We start from the raw sequence: 22,467 nt of genomic DNA, 5'->3' as shown, positions 1-22,467 counted from the left end.
AAAAGATGTATTTATGTATTTGTTATTGTCGTAGTCAAAACAATTTAATTAGGTTTAGGATGATCTGTTAAAAGTTCAAAGAAGTGACTTTTGTACATGTATTTCATAAGTATTAATCTTGTAAACAAATGAACATATTATGAAATTTACGAATTCATGATAATGTTTCATTGTGTTTCTGTTTTCTTATTTGTAGATGTTGTAGATGTAGTAGATGTAGACTTTGTAAGTTATTTAGTTTATAGGAATGTGATTAGTAGTGTTTTTGTACTTTAATATTTAAGATTTGTCAAAAGTTTGCAATATTTATCATTGTTGTCATTATTGGAAAACATGTAATACAAAAAAACAAATAATAAACAAATTGATATTTAGATATTGTTAAATAATAAAGCGCAAAGTAATAAAAGATAATAATGTACAGACTTTTATGTACATCTATAATATAAAAATGAACCGCAAAATTTGTTGGTAAGCGCATAACTCAATAACGCCTAGACCAATTTGGCCAATTCTTTTTTTAAATGTTCGTTCAAGTCCAAGGATGGTTTTTACGGTGAGAAAAATTCAAATAATTACTGGGAAAACCCTAAAGACCGCTCTTTTCTATAGGATAAAAGTTGGTATTGAGATTCAATCATAGTTACAGTTAAATAGTTGAATCCGAGATGGCGCGCTGAAGTGCATTATTAGCAATTCTTTATATAATTACTTCCTTTAAAATAAAATTGCAAATCTTATTGATAGAATTGACACATACTATGTCTAGAACAAGAGAGTAAAACTAATTATATTTTTATTAAATACTGAATAAGGAAGGAAGAAAGGAACCTAGAACCAGCAAAAGTGCAGGGAGGTGCACTAGCGCGTGAAATACAACTTATACACTATCCTAGCGCAATCGCACTTTCCCCACCACTCTTATCTAATTTTTGTCGTTTTCTGAAAGAAAATTTATGAATCTCATGGTCAAGTGTATTTATTATCATTTCATGAACCAAAAGGCCAACTGTTCACAGTTTGACAGCTCGCACAGTCAAATAAAATTAGAAAAACAGCGACAATGTACAAGGAAAAACATTAAATATATAATATGTGTATATATAATGTGGTATGTATAAAATATTATGTCATAAATAGTCTATGGCTTTCTCAAACTGAATAATATGTGTATGTATACCTGTTCTGCACTCTATTGTATTGTATTGTATCTGTAGTAATCCTCTGGCTATTGCTATTGCTTGTGATGGTTTGGCTCGAATCGAAAACGACTCAGTCGGATAAAAATTTTTAACAAATGATAGAAAATCTAATAATAGAATAATATAAAATACTAATAACACATCAATATTTTTTTCTTGCCTTGCGTATTCGATTCAATATTCATATCAGGATAAAAATAATTGTATGTGCTATCACTATATCCACACACCACACAATATCCAACATCACACCGCAGGCAATCGAATAATGCTGTTGTAAAAAAATATCTGACTACGTTTATCATTTCTTAAATTTCTTTTGTTTGTGTTTTGTTTTGCTGCATATTTGGTTGTCTAAATCATGCCACAGCGCGGTGTGCTTAACCTCTTCACTTTTTCGATTGATTGATTGATTGAGGGTGTGTATTAGAGTTAAATGTTACCTGGTCAATTGCGTGCGAGTTTATTCAATTCCACGCGCGCCATCGATTGGCATCGTGTGCAAAACCTCATCGAGCAGCTGCAGGGCGCGATGCAAATGCACTTCGATCCAACATGGCGTTTCTTTGATCGACTGCCGCGGGTAATCCGGGCCCCAGCCCTTCACGAAACTCAAACGTAGAATACACAATCGTCGCAGATCATCGACGCCAATTCCTGAAGCTGCTGATAAACCTATTGTTATTAAAGTGAAAATTAATAAAATTAGGAAAAAACAAAAAAATAAAATGACTGCTTTGAAGGAAACTTACTTATAGCTGGTGCAATTCCACCAACACTATGAGGTCCCGGTATGTGTCCAGCAACAGCAGCGGCCTGCGCAGCCGCCGCCGCTTGAGCAGTCGCAGCTTGCTGAGTCATCTGCCCGTGGCACTGCCGTAAATCAAACACTTTGATATACGCAGACGGATAAATCTTATGCACGGCATCGCCCGGAGCACGTCCAGCTTCCCTATCTAAATAATAACTCTGCACGAACACAGAGTGATCGCTTAAACATCTCAACCACACATCGCCTTCGCCGCGCAAATCAAGCTGAACACCTTTACCAATGTGCAGACGCGCACGCTCGCTTTGTTCAGTACGATGGACATTACTCAACGCACCGAGACAGAAACGATTACCACCGCTTGGATCCACATAACCATCGACTGTTACATTCGGACAACTCGATGGTACTTTGAATGTTTCACCCACTTGAGTGTCCAGCTCAAAATACGCTACGGAACACCAAAATTCAGGCGCTGGTTGATTACTTAGCAGTCCAGCGATGTTACCCACATCGTTACCGATTTGATTTGTCGAATTGTGATTCCCTGAAGACACAAAACATAAAAATTTAACTAAAAACAAGTAAAAAGATGAAAAAACTTACAGTAATTATTGTGATGATTGCGATTCTCAGGTGGTTGCATACTCTGTGTGTAGGTGAGAGTATTCGCACCGGTCCAAGTCCCACCGGCGCCCGTAAATGCTTGCCCCGAAGCAGGTGTGGCGGTTTGACCACCGCCCGTGCTCACATTAGCGACTGGTTGCTGTTGATTAGCGAAACCGTTCTGTTGTAAATGTGGCGACACAGGCGAAGTACTACCAAGCGTGGAATTTATATCAGCCACCTGCTGGCGCTCAACCTGCTGCTGGCCGTTGTTTTGCGGCGGTGGCGCCGCTCCATAAAACTGCCCTGGCCAGGCCCGGCTTGCTGCGGCATCGCGTTGTGTTGGTGCACACCACCAGAAGCTGAAATATTTTATAACTTTAACTACAACCACATTGCGCTGCGATTCAATCGCGAATTACGAGCTTCTGTGAGGTGGAATCGCGCATGAAAAACACACCAACTCGGCGCGCATGTAAACAAAATGGAGTTCAATGCATCGAGCATTTACTTAACGCGTTCGCAAATCAGCCAAATGTAAATTGATATGTCGCGCACACGATACCATAACAAACAATTGTTTGCAGCGGGTAATTGCACATTACGCGGAAAGCAACGATAAGGAAACTTAAAAGAAAATCAAAAATCAAAAGTAATCGCTTACGAATCGGTAGATGCATACGTGAGGGCAGCCAATTGTTGCGCTGGTGCGCATCCTGCGCGGATGCGACCGATTCCAGCTTCGGCACCGTCGGCGGCGGGCCCAGAACCGGCCGATTACTTGCATAATTTATACTCGGATCACCTACGTAAACGAAATCAACACAAAAAATAGAAACAAACAAAACCAAAATCAAAAAACAGGTTATGTTTTTAGGTTAAGTTAATAATTATACCTCCAGGTGGCGGTGATTGTAACGTAGCTAACGTATACCCCTGTTGAGGTGGGTGATGTTGTATAGTCTGTGTGACTCCACCAGCCATCGCCAGCTCAGTGTCCACTTCCATGCCGCTGCCACCTGGGACAGGCCCGCCTGCGCTGTATTCATCTTTGACAAGACGCGCGGATGGTTGGATCGACAACCCTGAGAGATCAATGCCGGGCGATACCACGCGCTCGTAGTGGTATGGATTGACGCACACCGAATCGCATTTTAGATCGAACGCAAACTGGCAGTATTTTACGTGTTTTAGTTCGTTTTTATGCAGGTCTGGCCAGCGCCAGATTCGGGCGTAGATTACATGAGGGAAACCTTTTCTGCCAGCAACCTAAAACATAAATATTAAGTTAAAATCGGTCATAAATCAGAAACTAAAAGAGAAAACAGTGTAAATCTTTCACAGGGGTGTAGATTATCATGTATTCTATGAAATTACATAGGTTTGGAGGGGTATTTAATAAAATTTGAGGTTAAAATATCTAAAAATTACAAAAAGTGAATTTTTGTTGCAAAAGTAGTGATAATTACTAAATAAATCGAAATAAACTAAATATTTATGTGTACTGATGTTGCTAGGGTCAAAAAATATTCTTATTTATCAATTTTAGTGATAAATAAAGTTTTAGACTTAAAAACGCAACATTTATGCAAAAAGAAAGCTAAAAACACGAATAATTTCAAAATCTTGTAAATTTGAACTATTTCTCTAAAAATTTAAAGTAAATCTACTCAAAACCTACGAAATATTCAAAACTATCCACATTTAGAGGTTAAAATTATTTAGATTAATATAAATCTTGTAAATTTTTACTATTTCTCTCAAAATTTGAAGCAAATTGACTCAAAACCTATGAAATATTTAAAACTATCAACATTTTGAGGTTATGACTCTTTAGTTTAAGATAAATCTTATATATTTTAACTATTTCTCTCAAAATTTGCTACAAATTTCCTCAAAACCTATGATATATTCAAAACTATCAACATTTAGAGGTTATAACAGCAATTTTTCACCTGTAATCGCCCGTCTAGCGTGCGCTGAATCGTAACACATTTACTCGGATGTGCCCCATTTGTAGTGATGGCAGTAATGAGTGAGTCCAGCTCATCCCGCTTCTCCTTGAGCTTCTTCACCAGTGATTCAATGGCACGCTTGGCAAATCCTTCACTCTCACCACCCTGCCTATGGCACATCAAGCTGTGCACAATGCTAAGACAAGCATCAGCTGATGTCGGCGCGTTTGTTGCTAAACCCGACATCGCATCTACAAAACCCCACAAAATTAATAATAAATCATATCCTATGCTTTGTTTAAGTTTAAATTAATGTATAATGTATAACTTACATATTCCTGAGTATTAAGTTGAGGTGATGTTAAACTGGATCATCCTTTGTGTGTAATGATCACATTCCTAAACTAAAACACACAAAACAAATTGCAATTCGTTCGGAATTCGTATTCTTGATTCTTACATTGTGTTGATTTTGGTTAGCTTTCGCTTTCGCACTGTGCGCACTATGACTAATTGTTTACGCTCGCAGGCCGCTTTTTTTTTGCCTAGCGACCGCTGCGTAGATTCACCGGCGAATGAAAAGAGGCCCTTTGCACACTGCGTGTTCTAGTAGTAGTAGTAGTAGTAGAGGTAGTCGAGGTCCCTAATCCGCTGAAGAAATGTGTATAGAGATGAATGCACTTGCCTCGCTCAACACTTGTACGGTCGTTGTGTATTTGTTGTATGTTGTACCCGTACCCGCAGTCCGCACCGGCCGTACCCTTGGCAGCAGCTTGAGGTTTCTCCGTTTCTGCACTTCGCGGAATCCGAATGCGAGCGCCCCACCACTCCCTTTACGATTTATTTACGAACGCGATGAAAACGACGTTGTTTCCGGCGGACCGGCGGTCCACAACGGCACACAACTAACTTCAGGAGGATGGTTTTATTATGCGCTTCGTTTTATTTCATCGTGAACTTACGTTTTGCGTTTAGTCGTTGCGTGTGATCAGCGGCATGATGAACGTGGTAAGTCAATGCGCCGATGAGTTCCGTATAGGATCGTTCAAATTGTCGGCGATTTATGTAATGATTAGATTGGTTAATCTCGCGAGTCGCGAATACGAAGCGAGAGCGCGAACCGCGCGAGCAAAACAAAGGTTGTTTATTTAGTTGGCGATTTTTTCCTGCGAGGGGGCGCCACCAATCAGACAATTCATCAAAATGTCGGGAATTAAATTTAATCTTAGAAAAGTAGAAGTTTTTCGTTAATTACTTCAAATTTAGACGTTTTATATTAATTATTATTGCGTAAAAGTCTTCCTAATTAAATTTGACATCTATTATTACAAAGATTTAGTTGAAATTTGGTTTAATTAATTATTTACGACGCAATTTAGTTTTGTTTTTGTAAATTCTCACAAAAAAATTAATTTCGATTAATTTTGGAGTTTTCATTTTAATTTCTAGACAAATAAATATCATTTTTGTGATTATTTTAAATATAATTTGTTGCTTTACATCGTTTAGTATCAAAATAGTCGAAAAATTAGTTTAAAACACGAAATTAAACTAAAAAACATTAAAATAGTTGCAAATTAATTCCCATCTTGTTTATTTAAACAAATAAAAGTCTCCTTTGACCTTGTAGAATGAAATACGAGATTTTCCAACATTTGCAACCCAATATCCCGTTTTTCATACTTCTACTCTTACAATAAACAAAAATATAATAATTATATCAAGAACATAATTAAAACAATATGTTAAAGTTCATTATGGAAATTAGCGATGATTACAGCTATCAGCAGTAGTTACGTTGCGTATAAACATTGTTTTGAGTTGAATGTCACAGTTGTTTTGTAATTGACGAATAAATAACGTTGAGAGTTCGATGAATTTCAATTTGGGATGCAACTAAACATTTAAAGCGTCAAAAAACGATTAAAACGTACTCGCAGTGCGAAAAACGTGATTGTGTTTTTTAATCAACCTATGGCGCATAATAAAAAAATGCGTCGTGTATGAATATGTAAACAGCGGCTAACAAAAACGACAACTTGAGACGTTCGAGGTAATCGTGTAGTGTTATTGAGTGAAGGACTAAAGTTTCAAGTTTATTTTGAGTTGTTCACATTTAAAAAACACACAATTATTTAGTAAAAACAAAAATAAACAATTTAAAGTGATTAGTTGTACATGTTTGGGGTTAGTTTAAATATAGGCAACCAAGAATACCGTTTTTACTTGTTTTGCATTGGTTTAACCATGTTTTAACCTCAAAAACATTGATTTAATGGATAAAAATCGTTTACTTTGCAAGTATAATGCGTGTACAATGATAATTACCATCTACTTTTGCATTATTGAAGATATAAATAAATATTCCAAGCGATTCCTGGTAGTAATCGATTGTAAGTAATCAAAAAACACTAATGATGAGCAAATGTCCTTCGAGAATAAAGTTAATTACAAATAGAAAATAGATGCGTGCATTTAACTGCAAAGAAAAGGAATACATTTGATTATTATTATTATTACTGCATCAAATTAAAGTCTATAAAAGGTGATAACTCACTACTGCATAATTTTACTACCTGGTAACAAAGTGCAAACAACTAAAACAACTAATTAATAAGTTTTATAGCAAATTAAATTCAATTCAACAGAAAAATTACAATTTTTACAAAACAATTGTTAATTTATTTGATAAAAGAGGTAAAATTGCTTATTTTTTTCACTCTTTTGATAAGTTTACATATAATTCTTACTATAAACGCTTAGAAAATAAGTTTTACTTTCAATCTAATCATTTCTAATGCAATTATAATTTCTCGTTGCACTTGCGTACTCATCACACGCTAATTATGCAAATCAATAACCAGTTAAAAAACGCATCTGTCACATAAACACCCATGACACAAACGTGTTGAATTACTTAAATGTACGACGCAACAACGACATATTACTGATTCCTTTCAATCAGAAATTAAAAAAGTTTCGGTTTTGTTTCGCGCTTCGCAGTCTTGCGACGCAGTTCGTGCGAGGCGGTCGACGCGCAGTGAAGAAGCGGACCAGACACGACGTGGTACAGTTACAACAAACAAGAAAGAAAGCGGCGCCGATCAAGATCTTGACCATTGATAGTTATAGCAGAGGAAGAAGAAGAAGTGCATTGCCATGGGCGTCTTGAGTTCCAAGTGCAGGTCGACGGCGCGTCTTGATGGCAAAACCGTCGTTATTACTGGATGCAACACCGGCATTGGCAAGGAATGCGTTAAGGAGTTTTATCTGCGAGGTATGCACTGGAATTCGCTTGATTAATAATAAGGAAGTCGACGGTTAACATTTACAAGGCAATTACATTGCGAAACGTTGAGATTGAACTAGATTAATGCAATTAAATTAAAATTTCTGTTGTAATTTTGAAGAATTTGTGTTTATATTGCATAAAAATGCATATTTGGTTGCATAAGTACTAAATTACCGTTCGACACAATTTGTGTTCGATATTTTTCATAATTACGCGTTAATATAATGTAGAAATATTGTATTTTCACTCATATTACATGTATAAATGTTAATTTGTTTGACCTAGTAAATTTTCTTGATTGCTCATTGCCGAATTCCAAGTGGACGCTCGAAGTTCATTGCTCAAGAGACTTGAAAAAACTCTAGATTATTACATAACGGAATAAATACTCTTACGCACCGAATAAATATTTGTACTTATTGAAATTTATGATTTCTTTTCTGTGCGATAGGTGCCAAGGTAATCATGGCGTGCCGAAATCTCGAAAAAGCCACCTCCGCTCAGACAGAAGTGGAAGACGAGTGCAAAAACGCGCCGAATGTGGGTTCCATCCAAGTGGTTAAACTGGACCTCACAAGTTTACGCTCCGTGCGTGAATGTGCGAAGAAAATCAGCGACAACGAAGAGAAAATCGATATTTTGCTGAATAATGCTGGTGTGATGATGTGTCCAAAAGATACGACCGAGGATAACTTTGAGATGCAGATTGGCACTAATCATTTCGGGCATTTTTTGTTTACGCTGTTATTGTTGCCGAGGATTATTGCTAGTAATAGTCAACCGGCGCGGATTGTAAATGTTTCATCAATGGCGCATTGGCGTATATTTGGTAGGTGTAAAAACAAAATGGCGGCGTAGGTTATTGATTTTTTTGTGTGTTTTAGGTGGAAAAATGAATTTTGATGATTTAAACTGGAAAACACGGCGGTACAATTCAATTAATGCTTATGCTCAATCCAAACTGGCAAATGTTTTGTTCACCAAGGAACTGGCACGTAGATTACAAGGTAAAATGCGTTAAATTAAATTAAATTCAAGTAGAAAACGACTAATAAGTTACTCTATACAATATCTGCTTTAAAATAACTTTGAATTTATATAATTACACATTTTAATAGCAGCCATCTTGAATTTTATCAGTTTCTGCTTTTATCTTGACGGCCATGTTGTTTTCCAACACTAAATCAGCTTTTTTTTTGCAGAAGCTGGTATAAATCATGTTCACACTTATAGTCTACACCCTGGCGTGATAAAAACTGAACTAGGACGTAATCTTGACCAGACTTTCTTCAAAGGAGTGACATTTTTGTTTCTTACATTTACTACGTTCATGTGTAAGTCACCGCAGCAAGGCGCGCAGACAAGTATCTACTGCAGTTTAAGTGAAGACTGCGCTAAGGAAACAGGATTATATTATCAAGAGTGCAGTAAAACAAATCCTTCCTACAGAGCGAGGAACAAAGAGGACGCAAAACGCTTGTGGGAAGAAAGTTTACTGCTCACTGGATTGGGACCAGACTATAATTTTCTAAATCCATAAAAATTTCATGCGAAAACGTACGATTACTCATAAAGTATTTCATGTTTAGTTAATCTTAGCTTAAATTTACTATTGTGGATGTTTTCGTGTTTGTTTAGTGATAATATTTAGTGTTTTTTCTTTGTGTTTGCGTTTAGTTTACAAACAATGTGTAAAAATGTGTTTTTGTTATTGTTTTCAAAACAGTTTGGATAATATAGGCAACACATGTAACACATTAAACATTGTTTTTGCTGAAAATCAGTTATTAATAACTTTAAAAGTTAATATTTGTTGTTATTCGTTAGATAATAAGTAAAATGTAAGAATTGAAGTTTAAAAAATCAATGTTTTTGATGTTTTGAAGTGATTATTATCAATTTTGATGCAAAAAATAGGATAAGAAGTTGAACATTTGCAAAATTGTGCAATATTATACAAAAAAGGTTGGAATGCTGAATAAATAACTTCCGGACCTAAGTATTTCATGTTTAGTTAACCTTTGTTTTTTTGTGTTTGCGTTTAGTTTACAAACAATGTGTAAAAATGTTTTTTTTTGTTTGGTTTAAGTTATTTATAACAAACAACTCATTTTTGAAGCAATTTGGTTCGATATAGGTAACACGTTTAACACATTAAACATTATTTTCGCTGATAATCAGTAATAATTGATAACTTTAAAAGTAAGAATTTGTTGTTATTCGTTAGATTATAAATAAAATGTAAGATTGAAGTTTAAAAGATGATTGTTTTTGATGTTTTAAAGTGATTGTTATCTCTTTTGATATAAAAAAAATAGGAAACAAGTTGAACACCTGCAAAATTGTGCAATATTATACAAAAAAAAAACGTTGGAACGCTGAATAAATAACTTCCGAACCTATTTTTTGTTGCTACTTGTGAAATTTCGCGAAATATTGCAACTGTGAATGAATTTGATGATGATTCACGTACATTCCACAAAATGGACGCCGGGTTACGGTTCATGAGCCAATAATAACTGCAATTATCGCAAATACCATGACGTACCACGACCTTAATGGGAGGAAGGTGCGGAATTTTCTAATTTTACATACAATGACGATGTTTTGCTGTGGTATTGACAAGAATTTGGCGTTTATTCCCAACAACTCTTTAAACTCAACAAAATTACTGTTTCTGTCAGCATTGCGTAGTTTATTAGATCAAATAAAAGCATAGCAAATTTTACAATAGTTCACAACAGCAGTTATCCAAAAATTCAAAGAGTTGTTGCACATTCGCATCCGAAATTCTTGCCAATTGCCAGCGCATTGCCGTCTACCGTACATTAAAATAAATATCCATCTTTTAGCACACGCCGTTTTTTCGTTCTTGCATTCGCTTCGCTTTTATTGATACAAAAGTCAATATTTCCAAAAATATTGTGTAGTAAATGCTTCATAAAAGTTGTCCCACGAGTAGGAAGTAAGCCTAAGAGTTGTACAGTATTACAAAGTTTCAGTTGGTTTTTTGCTCGTTTCTATCCTCGTACAAAAAATATCTCAGTTCGCAAATTTCCTCATATAAATTCTATTCGGTCATAATCAAATTAAAATAAAAACAAAAATTCGGAGCTTCTCTATGATCAAAAAAGCAAGAAAAAAAAATAAACAGAATCAATCACAAAGTCTCGTTATTAAAACCTATTCGGAATTCTTCTGTAAATCGTGTAACTATGGAAGAGATAATATTTATTATATTATAGTATATATGTAGTAAAAAAACAACTGATGGAATTGTAAGTGGAGTCGGCTACTTCTTCTTCTGTGCCTTTTCGGCGGCTTTTGTGACCTTGCCGGCAGCGGGGTCCTTGAATGATACGGACTTGATGACACCGACAGCGACCGTTTGCCTCATGTCACGCACGGCGAAACGTCCCAGAGGTGGGAACTCCTGGAATGACTCGACGCACATCGGCTTGGACGGCTGCAGGATGACGATGGCAGCGTCACCAGACTTGATGGCCTTGGGGTTGTCCTCGGTGGACTTGCCGGAACGACGATCGACCTTCTCCTTGATCTCGGCGAATTTGCAAGCAATATGTGCGGTGTGGCAATCGAGCACAGGCGTGTAGCCGTTGGAGATCTGACCAGGGTGGTTGAGCACGATTACCTGAGCGGTGAAGTCGGCGGCGCCCTTGGGTGGGTTGTTCTTGGTGTCTCCGGCGACGTAGCCACGACGCAATTCCTTAACGGAGACGTTCTTGACGTTGAAACCGACATTGTCGCCGGGCACGGCCTCCTGCAAGGCTTCGTGGTGCATCTCCACGGACTTGACTTCAGTGGTCAGGTTAGCGGGGGCGAACACAACGACCATACCGGGCTTCATGACACCGGTTTCAACACGACCGACTGGTACTGTTCCAATACCGCCAATTTTGTACACGTCCTGAGATAAAATACACAATTAAACATTTGCCAATCAACCCATTTCCTAATTTGTTAATTAAAGTTGATAAATCAGTAAAGATTAAGCCATTAAGTCACCACTAAATAATCTGACCATTAAAAATTATCATCATTTAAACAAGGCGGCAAAGGTAAGTAGTAATTATTTACCTGGAGTGGCAGACGAAGGGGTTTCTCGGTGGGACGAGATGGGGGCAGGATAGCGTCCAAAGCTTCGATCAGGCACTTGCCGTCAGCCTTGCCTTCCTTGCGCTCGATGTTCCATCCCTTGAACCAGGGCATCTTGGTGGAAGCTTCCAACATGTTGTCGCCGTGCCAGCCGGAGATGGGCACGAAAGCAACAGCGGCCGGATTGTAACCGATCTTCTTGATGTAGGAGGAGACTTCCTTCTTGATTTCCTCGAAACGGCCCTCATTGTATGGTGGCTCGGTGGAGTCCATCTTGTTGACACCGACGATGAGCTGTTTCACGCCCAAGGTGAAGGCGAGAAGAGCATGCTCACGGGTCTGGCCGTTCTTGGAGATACCGGCTTCGAATTCACCAGTACCGGCAGCAACAATCAACACAGCGCAATCAGCCTGAGAGGTACCAGTGATCATGTTCTTGATGAAATCTCTGTGGCCAGGGGCATCGATGATGGTCACATAGTACTTGGCGGTTTCGAACTTCCACAGGGCGATATCGATGGTGATACCACGCTCACGCTCGGCCTTCAGTTTGTCCAACACCCACGCGTACTTGAAGGAACCCTTACCCATTTCCTGGGCTTCCTTCTCGAACTTCTCGATCGTACGCTTGTCGATACCGCCGCATTTGTAGATCAAATGACCGGTGGTGGTCGACTTGCCGGAGTCGACGTGACCGATGACGACGATGTTAATATGAACCTTTTCCTTGCCCATGTCTGTTCGGAAACGCCACGAATTAATTAGGCATCACAGACAAGATGAAAATCGATGATACAAGGCGGAATTTTGATGAAACATGAGTCGAAACACGATGCATACGCATATGGCCAACATGGCGGACGCTGTGCATAGCGGCCGGGGACACGTACACGTGGTGCGAATCATGTTTTGTAAAATATCGCGTGAAATACGTGATGGAATCGCTTCAAATTGCATGCACTAGATGTGTAAACAATGGATGATAAGAAATTGTACTTACTTGCTTTGTTTGTGGTGTGTTAAACCAAGTGCAACTTGAAACTTGTCGGCGAACTAACGGAGTCAACCGCACCGGACGAAGAGTCAGACAGAAAGGAGGATTGAGCTGGAGTCGGACGGCCTTAACGTGCTCCCACTGCTACTGGTCGACGTCACATCCGAGCACGCGCAGTGCGCAACAAGTGGTTACACTACCGGATGTACGCCGAAGGTGCCCTCTAGATAAATTCAAAGATAATTTCACAATATTTCGATAATAGATAAAAATATGAATAAAACATCGGAGTAAAAGTAAAAATATATCTTATCATAGTATATTCAATGTCTCCATATACTTTAGTAGCATTTTTTTAGGTATTTGCATTGAAAACTATGAAAACGTTGCACACAACGTGGTTCACATGACAAACACGATGAAGCACGATGAAAATGCCGAGCATGGCGAGTCATTCAACCAGCTTGACCTTGATTACGAATCAACGTGTTTTATGCATTATTAAGCTTTTTGATTAGCTCCATTAGGTTCAAAATGTAAACCATGCATTATTTGCAAGATTCTAATTTGTTGCACGCTAAAATTCTTAAAACTTGCATTAAAAAACTCAAACAGAAAGTATTTATATAGCCTATTTGCAGGCAAGTTAATGATGAATTTATGGGACACTTAAATATACATTTAAAACAATGTTAATTATGTTGTAATTAGTTGTAATGTTCACAAATGAACATTTCAACAAGTTACGCCATTTCTAACAAAATACAACCAATCAGCCACTTTTGGTATGATTCACACCAATCCTACGTCTTTATTTCACGGTTTGAATCTCAGCTATGTTAAGTTCAACTTTAAGCCAATACGCCGCGCTACAATCGCTATTTAACGAATTTAGTTTAAATGGTAGCCGCTTTTTACCAATGGTGCGCGTGCGCCATGCGCCATCTTGTCGATGTTTGTCGATGATTACGCTCGGATTTCCTAGCATCGCGCGAATGTGTGCATCGTTTGTGTGTATGCGCACGAGAAGTAAGAAGTACGCGTCGTGGGTGTAGGTTAATTCGTGACGAAGGGTGCATTCTCGGTGCGAAATAACGTCTTCGGCGTCCATAATCACCAACCCTGAGTGTGCAACCATCCATTGCAGTATTGTGCGTCGCGAATATCACCGCCTGCTTGGGCGAAAATGCGCCTGCCAGGCACACGTACGACCTCCGCTGCGTAGATCGAATTCCTAGTATTCGAGAGAACGATGCACCATCACAGCTATCCCAGCTCGTGGAATTCGTGTGCGTAAAACAACATTCGCATTGAAAAACTTTCTTGCAATTGTCACTGCGATTTGTTACGTGGGTGATAAACAGTGATAAAACTGAGATAAACAACAAGAGCAGGTCAGTGCACCTGAATTTGTGTTTGTGTCGAGACGTGGATTTATTAAATGCTGAACGTGATTGATAACATCAGCGTAAGTAAATTGATTTTATTTCTTCACTTTGGCGTGAAAATAAAACGCGCAATCTGTTAGCGCGGTCAAAATGGGTGGACCAGTGTGCATTGTGATAAAAACAATCGCGGACCAATCACAATCAACCACCACCTTCATTTGTTTCAGCGTAAACAAATCATAACAGGTATACATGCGCAAGAATACATCAGTGGGATATTCGCTGAAAGTTATTCTATTATCTATTATCATATTCAATCATCATTTATTCGCATTGTGGTTGGGAAGGAGGAAGAAACGCGTCGCGCGCGCCGAGAACATTCACAGAAGCCAAGCTCCGCGCTGCTGCTTTTTCTTCTCTTCACTACTTCTTCGGTTCGTGTGGCTGCGCGCTGCCGCTGGTAGTAGTGTAGTTGTAGCACGAATGACGGCCCGGCCGGATTCCTGGAAGCGTATTTTTCGTGCCGTGTGTACACAACAATTACGGAACACACGAACGCCCGTCGCTCGGGAAGGCGAACGCAGTTGCCTGTGCTGCTACGCTACTCTTACACACAGACACACATCAACACACGGCGTGTGCTTGCATTGCGTTTCGTGCTGCATGCACACTGCTCCCGGCCGGCGACCGGATTTGCTTTATGGCCTTTACGATTCGAGAGAAACGCGCCCAGGGAGCCCCGTGAGCCCGGGGAACCCAAAGGCTTCTTGATATTGAATAATAAATCAGACATTGTACGCATTTTATTCACGTTCGGGAAAAAACACAGATAAATCTCATCTAAGGGTATAAAGTCTATAAATAGATAAGTAGCCATCTTGAAATGTTAAAAAAACTTGAGTTTTCTTCGTTATTTTGGGAAAATATCACGTAAAAAGTGAAAGAAAAGTATAATTATTGATATCTAATTATTTTGTCTCATATTTTGACATTTTATAAACAAATTATTGCTATTTTTCTTATCCTAGAAGTAAATTAGCAAATTTATTGATATAGGCAACACATTTAACACATTAAACTTTGTTTCTTGTTATAATCAGTGATAAACAACCTAAAAAGTTAATTTTTATTTTTATTTCTTAGGTAATAACGAATATATACCTCAGAAAATTAAAACATTATTATGTTTGTGATATTTATATACTTAGTAATTAAGATAATTAATACACTTTGTTTGAAGAAAAATGCAAGCCTTGGTGTTAAATTTAACACTGGTAGCTGACGGTAACAAAAGTGTACGCATGGCGCAGGTAGCAGGAACAAACAACAGCACATAATGTGATATTTATGGTGCTCCACCTTTGACCATCGCCTTTTTTTTTATCTCTGCGCTTGTTTCATTCACTTTTTTCCCTTTTACGCGTCAGGCCACATTTCTCTATTGTGTTTGCCCTTCTCGCGGTTGACTGTTTATGGCATTACGTTTTGTTTTCTCTGTTTACCGATTCGAGCTAATCGTTCGTCGATGCGTGCCGCGTACTTTCTATTTGTGCGCCAGCTACACAACACTCGCAGAATATGTGCTGGTTTTTTCGCGTTGCAGCAGTGTTTTATCAGTAGCGACGCGTGCGGGAATTACAACTCGTCAAATATGCGAGTTGACGTCTTTGCATTCATAATAAAAAAACAGCAGATAACATTACCAATTGTTTGCGCGTTCAATTGGTAATTTTTTCAGTTTTGTTATCAAAGGTCGCGAAGAGAAGAAGCAAACAAACGTTGCGCTTGCCCCGCAGCAACATCATCCTACCGAGAAGTACAGAAATAGTGTCCGCTGCGTGTGTTTTCAATCATTGTTTACATAATTGTTACGATCATCAATGCTAACGCGCAGTGTATACACACCACACATGCAATTGCGTTTAGTACAATTTGTTCACTATTTGCATGCCCTGTTCCCAACCAGAACCAGTGAAATAACACGAATTGTAAAAGCATCGCGCGACAATTTCGAATTTGAAACACTTCCAGGAAGAGATTTCGGTCGGTTGCGAATTTGTTTTGGCATTACACACGCGATGCGAATCAAGACGTGTGCTTCGGCGAAACTCACTCAGCGTGGGTGAATCAATGCACACACATAATCTAATCAACATTTTCGTTATGCACAAAGGATGATAGAGTATATTCTGATTGCAGGCAATCATGTCGTCTCCGCGGAGCTTATTTAAACGCTAGTTACATCGCAGTGGATTAAAAAATGGCGTGGAAGTTGATTGCGGCAGCATTGCTGCTGCATATAGCCACGGCGCAGAAATGTGCGCTAATTACCAACGGACTGGGTTACACATCTCCATCGGGGGATATTCTCATACATCACAAAGTGGACGATCTGGATCTGGAGTGTATTATTAACAAGCCGGAGGTTTTGAGGAAGTATCCCAACACTGCGAATGATTGGCTGCAGTTTAAACACGGGAATAGCCTGTTGAACTTCACGAAAGTTGCCGGGGATGGTGCGAGGATTCATCTGCATGTTGATGCTGATAAGTTGGAGGTAAATGAGACATGCCCGACGTATTCGTGTTTGTGGAGGTCGGAGATTGTGTGTGACAATGTTGTCTGCGTTGGAAGTAAGTTAAACAGTGAATAATTCAAAGGAAAATGTGTATATTTAATATTTTTTGTTTTATTTTATTTCAGCACCACCGAAACCCAAGGATTTTAAATGTATAAGTTATAATAATGATAATTTTACATGCACGTGGACTCATCCGGAAAACGGCATCAAACCAACGATTTACAATGTTTCTTATACAGTACAAAGTCAACGGTGAGTAAAACTTCATTTTGAATGCATAAAACATGAAAATTTATTGTGTTTTTGTTATTTAACAGACAAAAAGTAACACCTTGCCCGCATACACCAATATACAACATGGCCGACCGAAGTTACAAGTGTGTCTGGACATTGACTTCAACACCATCCTATCGGCAGTCATCTGAATACTACAACATAACCCTCACGGCATCTAATAAATTAGGAGATTATAGAATAAATCTTCCTGTATTTCATCACTTTGCGCATATAATCCCCAACAAACCCGAGGGTTTGGAAGTTGTGAACAGTACAACATCATCGCTTTACCTGCGATGGGGAATACCAGCGACCATTCAACACCGGACGCTTCAATACCGCGTGATGTACCAATGCGGGCTGGAAATGCCCGAAAGAGTACGTGATGGCACATTTAAACAAGCCATCATTGACACTGTCAGTGAAAAATCCTCCTGGACGTTCAACCTGACAAATCTACCACATCCACATGATTTGTGCGATGTGAGAGTCTCGTTGCGCATTAATTTAACGCGAGATGAAGGCATGTGGTCGCAGAATGCTACGCTGTATACGCTGACAGCGCCTACGGTGCCCGGACAAGGACCACAGGTGGACATGGGCAGTTTCAAGCATATTAACGACACCGCCGTGCGTATCTATTGGCATCTTGTGCCGGCGGAGTTCCACAACGGGCCGAAATTAGAATACGACGTGCGGGTGGTTCGCGGAGCTGGTAATGTGATTATCGATCGCACGCGCCAGATGAAAAACTCGGCGGTTATCGGAAATCTGAGCTCGAATCAGAATTACACCTTTGCGGTGTATGCTCGGAATGAAATCGGACCGCAGATCACTCCGCATGCGCATATTACGATTCCAGCGCAGTATCAGCGGCCGTATCAAGTGCGCGAGTTGAAGAAGATTGAAAATACGAAAGGATTTAAGCTCAGTTGGAAGCCGCGCTTCCCTGACAATGAAAACCCGATTGTAAACTATACAGTTTTCTGGTGTCGAGAGATAACTAAATCTTTCAATGAGGATTGTAATGGCGACTGGGAATGGGCGACTGTGCCACGTGACCAGAACGAATCCAAGTATGAGTATAACACTTCGTTGAATGTGAATAGTACAACATCATTTCGTGTTGCAATTGCGTCGAATTCCGAGCGGGGCAGCAGTGGAATGTTCTTCCCGACGTGTGAAGAGTCCGGGGAACAGATACCATCGATTAATTTGATCAAACCCACGCAGTTTGGCGACACATCGGTGAAACTCAACTGGATGGTGAAATGCACCACTGAGGGGATTGCGAATTATACGATTGAGTATTGTATCGGCGATCAGGTTTCGCACGATTGCAGAAGCAAGAAGAGGTCGAGTGTGAACGTGGATGGCAGTGTTACCGAATTCACCATCGGTAATCTAACGCCGTACGCGACTTATCTCTTTACGATTTACCCGACGATGAAAAACGGCAATAAAGGCAAGACATCTGATCCTGAGCGTGTTACTACCATGGAAGGAAAACCCACTGAACCGTTGGATCTGATTGCTACCAAGGTTACGAATACATCGATTGCGTTGGAGTGGAAAAAACCGGAGACTGCGAATGGGTTTATCAGCTACGATATTTTGAATAATAGCGTTAGGGTGGCGTCAAATATTAAAGATACTGTAAGTTTTTATTTAATATTTAAAGTAAGTAAATGTTTTTATTAATTAATTATTTGTTTTAGAATTATTCACTCGAGGGATTAACTAGTTATGATCTTTACAATCTCACGGTTGTCGCATGCACATCGAATAAATGTTCAAATCCGTCAAATTGCATTTCTCTGCGGACATTAATGGGCACGCCAGGGCGTGTCAAAGCACCCACGGCCAAGTCTATCAACACAACAGATATATTTATTGTTTGGAGCAAACCGACTGATCCTAGAGGGCCTGTCACCTATGAAGTGCTTGTGGATGATGGTGAAGTTAACACATTCACCAACAAATTAGGTAATATACTTTTAAAATTTATTTTTAATATTATTTTACTAAATATATTTTGTTTTGTTTTATTTTATCACAGAACTTTACCACTATAAATGTGTGCAAAAATCCACATCATTTACTCTGACGGTGCGTGCGGTGAATCATGACGAAGATCTCAACAAAACCTACTACGGTGATTGGAGCGATGAATTCAAAGGGAGTTGCTCGCCGAGCATGGGCTGGTTAATTCCGCTCCTCATTGTTCTGAGTTTTCTCCTTGTTGGTCTTGCGTACTTCAGCAAAAGACTATACACACGCTGTAAGAAAATGCAGGACATCGATGTGAAACTACCATCTACGCTGATCATGCATAAGGATACATCTGCATGGCCCTCGCAAAACGATCCGAACATTCGTGATCCGAAACCTCCTTCAGCTGCTGACGAAGAATTACTCTTGCAATCGCGTCCGGAAGGTCTTAAAACTCCATATGTTGGCGATTCGAGCGGTTGTAGTTCAGCACAAGGCAGTGTTACATCAGAATCTGAAGGCACTTTCTCAGCAGCTTCGGATTCAGGCACCGAACAAAGCGAGTTGCGCAAGCGCTCATTCCGCAACTCCTCGAAGACCTCACTTTTGGGTGCTGAATGTGGCGGCACTGGAAAGAATGAGAGTTATTCACAGGTCGGGATGAATATGGGCATTGAATCGAATCCGCTCGCGGAGATGGACGATGTTATTCCGAAACCTTCACTCTGCACATACATGCAACCGTATGTCGATGCAAATCCGGTAGTTAATCGACCGCCGGAAACGGCGAATTCATCGTATGTGACTGTTGCTCAGGCGCGCAGTCTGCCCAAACCCAAAGAGGAGGCGATCACCGTCAATAAGCCGTACGTGCAAGTGGCGGACATCAAATCAGTGGGTATGAAACGCGAGCCGCCGCAGGTAGACGCGAATCGATCGTATGTAACCGTCGGGCAAATGCCACAAATGAAGCTTTTCAAGGAGGATTGAAGACGTAAAGAGAGAAGAAAATGTGCAATGGGACGTTTTAAGTTTTTGACAAACAAACAAGTAGCAACGAATTTTGCGCCACACACAACTCATACATTAGCTAATAAGAGATATTTTTGTAAATAATTTATTTGCATACTTGTAATGCAGCAGCAAGCACAGCATGACTGTTCAACACATATTTTCCTAACCCTTTTATAATAATGTACTGCATGCTCAGATTTACCTGCGTGCACTGATTGCACCTCTGTAATTGTGTGGTGTACAACAACTCATATGGGATACGTATATGATGGACTGATATTTTTTTTTTATATGAAAAGAAATCCACGTACCAATGAGCGATTGAGATTGAATGTGCCTTGCGATGCAAGCGGAAATCTTCGGAAGTGAATAATTGTGATGAAAGTAGTTAAGAATTAATCGGGCGTCAAGTATGCAGAGCTTAATTGCCATTTATATTAATTGTTATAATACTTACATAGTATATTTAATAATTGTAAACAATACTACAAGCCAGACCTATGAGAACCGTCATTTTAGTGGAATTTAGTAACGAACTTGCCGCTGAGAATTGAAGAATTCTTATACTTGTTACATTTGTGAACTTGATACACATTTGTTATTCGTGTTACAATGGTTAAAGACTATTTGAAGGTAGATGTGATGTCAATTCGGAATCCGGCCTTGCTTACTTAGGAGTTGCAAATTTTTAAACAAAGTTAATGGATTATTGTCTATTAGTGTAACACGCATTTATATACTTTGCTCAGTTCTGAATAGGATTACTTGGGTCTACTGCTAGGTTCCACCATGATCTTATTTATTCGTTAAGCCGCCGCCTTTTGAAACAAATGCACAACTCATTCGCATGCGCATTTTGACACCGGAATATTTGTTACGCATCCTGTAAATATTCATCATCTTATTCATCCAGCGCTAAGTTTTAACGTACACATGTATTGCGTCACACACAAATTGTAATAATTGAATACTGATGAAATGTATACTTAGAAATAGTTACATTTAGAGTTTCGCACCTGTACATATGTTGCCCCTACAAGCATATCATTGTTCCTTTAATTGATTTATGAATTTTATTGATTACGAATCTATAGAGATGTACATGTATTGTACTCGTGTGTACAATCAACTATTCAATGTATTCAGATTGATTGTATATCGGTAGGAATAGGATGTATTTTGTTACGAAACAGCCGGAGGGGAATGTTGTGGACGTGGATGATTGGAATGGAGTAAACAAGAGTGCTGGAGGAAGCTGCTTTGTCTTTATAATAATCCATGATAAACAAATATATTTATCGCATTTGTAATTAATTTCTTTGAATTCAGCCTTGAATAGAAGTTTCAAGTTGATTTAAATGCAGGCATGTAACAATGCTGGTCAGTCTGTTGGTGAACGGTTAGGCAACCATCAATACAGGAATTTCAGCACAAATGTTCTAAATATAATCAATGTGGCAAAATAATTACACTTTTATACACGTTTTTCTGATTTATAATATAATATAAATACTAGTTTGGATCTTCAGCATTTCTGTAACACGACAAAAACAATCCTTACTAATATTATAAATGCGTATGTCCTGAAGTTTATCGTGCTTTCACGCAAAAACTACTTAACAGATCATCATAAAAATTTGTACACATATTCTTAGTGGTCCCCGATAGGTTATAGGCTACTTTTTATTTAATAATAATAATTATTTTTTGAAATAAAATAAAGAAATTGTTTAGTCACTAATACCTCTGCATCTGGTTATTTGACTACTTTAACGCCATCTAGCATTCCAGCAATGAAGCTCACACTTAAGTACTATAGTACCATCACACTGTATTACCGACACCTACGTCAACATCAAATCCGTACACATATTCTTAGTGGTCCCCGATGGTCCCCGAATGGTTATAGGCTACTTTTTTATTTAATAAAAAAAATTATTTTTTAAATAAATAAAGAAATTGTTTAGCCAATAATACCACTGCATCTGGCTAATTGACTACTTTAACGCCATCTAGCATCCCATCTAAAATTTAAAACTTTATTGCATGTTGTAATTTTTTCACATAGATAATCCTAGCCAAGCAGTGGCATACATTCTTTCATTCATACATTCTTTCTATCAATCCGTTTCAACTATGTATAATAATTTCTAATATTTATTTGATGGATTCAACGCGAGCGAAGCCGCGGGTTAAAGCTAGTTATTTATAATTTTTAACAAAATTGGCACCTATAGCGACATCTGGTGGCAAAACTTATAACATATCAAATGAAATTTTCA

The 22,467-nt window shown here is 38.8% G+C and overlaps 4 protein-coding genes across 8 annotated transcripts; 2 read left to right on the top strand and 2 right to left on the bottom strand.

Annotated features, from left to right (window-relative positions):
• Window positions 1-963: 963 nt before the first annotated feature.
• On the bottom strand, window positions 964-5,663 carry LOC135797637 (mothers against decapentaplegic homolog 4-like). Its single transcript, XM_065310110.1, has 9 exons — window positions 5,495-5,663; window positions 4,993-5,441; window positions 4,865-4,936; window positions 4,533-4,783; window positions 3,474-3,846; window positions 3,241-3,382; window positions 2,578-2,795; window positions 1,955-2,518; window positions 964-1,877 (listed from the first exon to the last, which is right to left on the bottom strand). Exons 4-9 carry the CDS (start codon window positions 4,776-4,778, stop codon window positions 1,666-1,668), a joined length of 1,755 nt encoding a protein of 584 aa, XP_065166182.1. The 5' UTR covers window positions 4,779-4,783; window positions 4,865-4,936; window positions 4,993-5,441; window positions 5,495-5,663; the 3' UTR covers window positions 964-1,665.
• A 1,038-nt stretch (window positions 5,664-6,701) lies between these two features.
• LOC135797636 (retinol dehydrogenase 13-like) lies at window positions 6,702-9,823 on the top strand. Of its 3 annotated transcripts, none has more exons than XM_065310109.1 (5): window positions 6,702-6,719; window positions 7,536-7,809; window positions 8,276-8,653; window positions 8,709-8,831; window positions 9,027-9,823. In XM_065310109.1, exons 2-5 carry the CDS (start codon window positions 7,692-7,694, stop codon window positions 9,362-9,364), a joined length of 957 nt encoding a protein of 318 aa, XP_065166181.1. In that variant the 5' UTR covers window positions 6,702-6,719; window positions 7,536-7,691; the 3' UTR covers window positions 9,365-9,823. The 3 variants fall into 3 exon arrangements, with proteins under 3 accessions (XP_065166181.1, XP_065166180.1, XP_065166179.1); XM_065310108.1 differs by lacking the exon at window positions 6,702-6,719 and adding an exon at window positions 6,781-6,925; XM_065310107.1 differs by lacking the exon at window positions 6,702-6,719 and adding an exon at window positions 7,110-7,229.
• Window positions 9,824-10,498: 675 nt separating this feature from the next.
• Window positions 10,499-13,102, bottom strand: LOC135797635 (elongation factor 1-alpha). The gene is made up of 3 exons (XM_065310106.1): window positions 12,941-13,102; window positions 11,923-12,677; window positions 10,499-11,752 (listed from the first exon to the last, which is right to left on the bottom strand). The coding sequence occupies exons 2-3, from the start codon at window positions 12,673-12,675 to the stop codon at window positions 11,117-11,119; spliced, it is 1,389 nt and encodes a 462-aa protein (XP_065166178.1). The 5' UTR covers window positions 12,676-12,677; window positions 12,941-13,102; the 3' UTR covers window positions 10,499-11,116.
• Window positions 13,103-13,909: 807 nt separating this feature from the next.
• LOC135797027 (cytokine receptor domeless) lies at window positions 13,910-21,495 on the top strand. Of its 3 annotated transcripts, none has more exons than XM_065309189.1 (6): window positions 13,910-14,328; window positions 16,522-16,955; window positions 17,026-17,155; window positions 17,221-18,835; window positions 18,898-19,165; window positions 19,239-21,495. In XM_065309189.1, exons 2-6 carry the CDS (start codon window positions 16,583-16,585, stop codon window positions 20,159-20,161), a joined length of 3,309 nt encoding a protein of 1,102 aa, XP_065165261.1. In that variant the 5' UTR covers window positions 13,910-14,328; window positions 16,522-16,582; the 3' UTR covers window positions 20,162-21,495. The 3 variants fall into 3 exon arrangements, with proteins under 3 accessions (XP_065165261.1, XP_065165258.1, XP_065165260.1); XM_065309186.1 differs by having other exon boundaries at window positions 13,910-14,402; XM_065309188.1 differs by lacking the exon at window positions 13,910-14,328 and adding an exon at window positions 16,182-16,365.
• Window positions 21,496-22,467: the final 972 nt, after the last annotated feature.

The sequence above is a fragment of the Atheta coriaria genome, unplaced genomic scaffold (genome assembly GCF_025399875.1).
Source record: "Atheta coriaria isolate IRGN ID8LTWV9N9 unplaced genomic scaffold, Caltech_Dcor_3.1 hic_scaffold_8_pilon, whole genome shotgun sequence".
Lineage (NCBI taxonomy): Eukaryota > Metazoa > Arthropoda > Insecta > Coleoptera > Staphylinidae > Dalotia > Dalotia coriaria.
This window is presented reverse-complemented; position numbering and strand designations above follow the sequence as displayed.

What these genes read in the sequence shown, in the direction of transcription:
- LOC135797637 (XM_065310110.1), bottom strand. Translation starts at nt 4,778, where the DNA reads ATGTCGGGTTTAGCAACAAACGCGCCGACATCAGCTGATGCTTGTCTT. An exon ending in CAATCATCACAATAATTACT is followed by an intron (nt 2,519 to 2,577) that starts GTAAGTTTTTTC and finishes TTGTGTCTTCAG; the next exon opens with GGAATCACAATTCGACAAAT. An exon ending in TGGAATTGCACCAGCTATAA is followed by an intron (nt 1,878 to 1,954) that starts GTAAGTTTCCTT and finishes TAATAACAATAG; the next exon opens with GTTTATCAGCAGCTTCAGGA.
- LOC135797636 (XM_065310109.1), top strand. Translation starts at nt 7,692, where the DNA reads ATGGGCGTCTTGAGTTCCAAGTGCAGGTCGACGGCGCGTCTTGATGGC. An exon ending in TAAGGAGTTTTATCTGCGAG is followed by an intron (nt 7,810 to 8,275) that starts GTATGCACTGGA and finishes TCTGTGCGATAG; the next exon opens with GTGCCAAGGTAATCATGGCG. An exon ending in ACTGGCACGTAGATTACAAG is followed by an intron (nt 8,832 to 9,026) that starts GTAAAATGCGTT and finishes TTTTTTTTGCAG; the next exon opens with AAGCTGGTATAAATCATGTT.
- LOC135797635 (XM_065310106.1), bottom strand. Translation starts at nt 12,675, where the DNA reads ATGGGCAAGGAAAAGGTTCATATTAACATCGTCGTCATCGGTCACGTC. An exon ending in CCCTTCGTCTGCCACTCCAG is followed by an intron (nt 11,753 to 11,922) that starts GTAAATAATTAC and finishes ATTTTATCTCAG; the next exon opens with GACGTGTACAAAATTGGCGG.
- LOC135797027 (XM_065309189.1), top strand. Translation starts at nt 16,583, where the DNA reads ATGGCGTGGAAGTTGATTGCGGCAGCATTGCTGCTGCATATAGCCACG. An exon ending in CGTCAAATATTAAAGATACT is followed by an intron (nt 18,836 to 18,897) that starts GTAAGTTTTTAT and finishes TATTTGTTTTAG; the next exon opens with AATTATTCACTCGAGGGATT. An exon ending in CACATTCACCAACAAATTAG is followed by an intron (nt 19,166 to 19,238) that starts GTAATATACTTT and finishes ATTTTATCACAG; the next exon opens with AACTTTACCACTATAAATGT.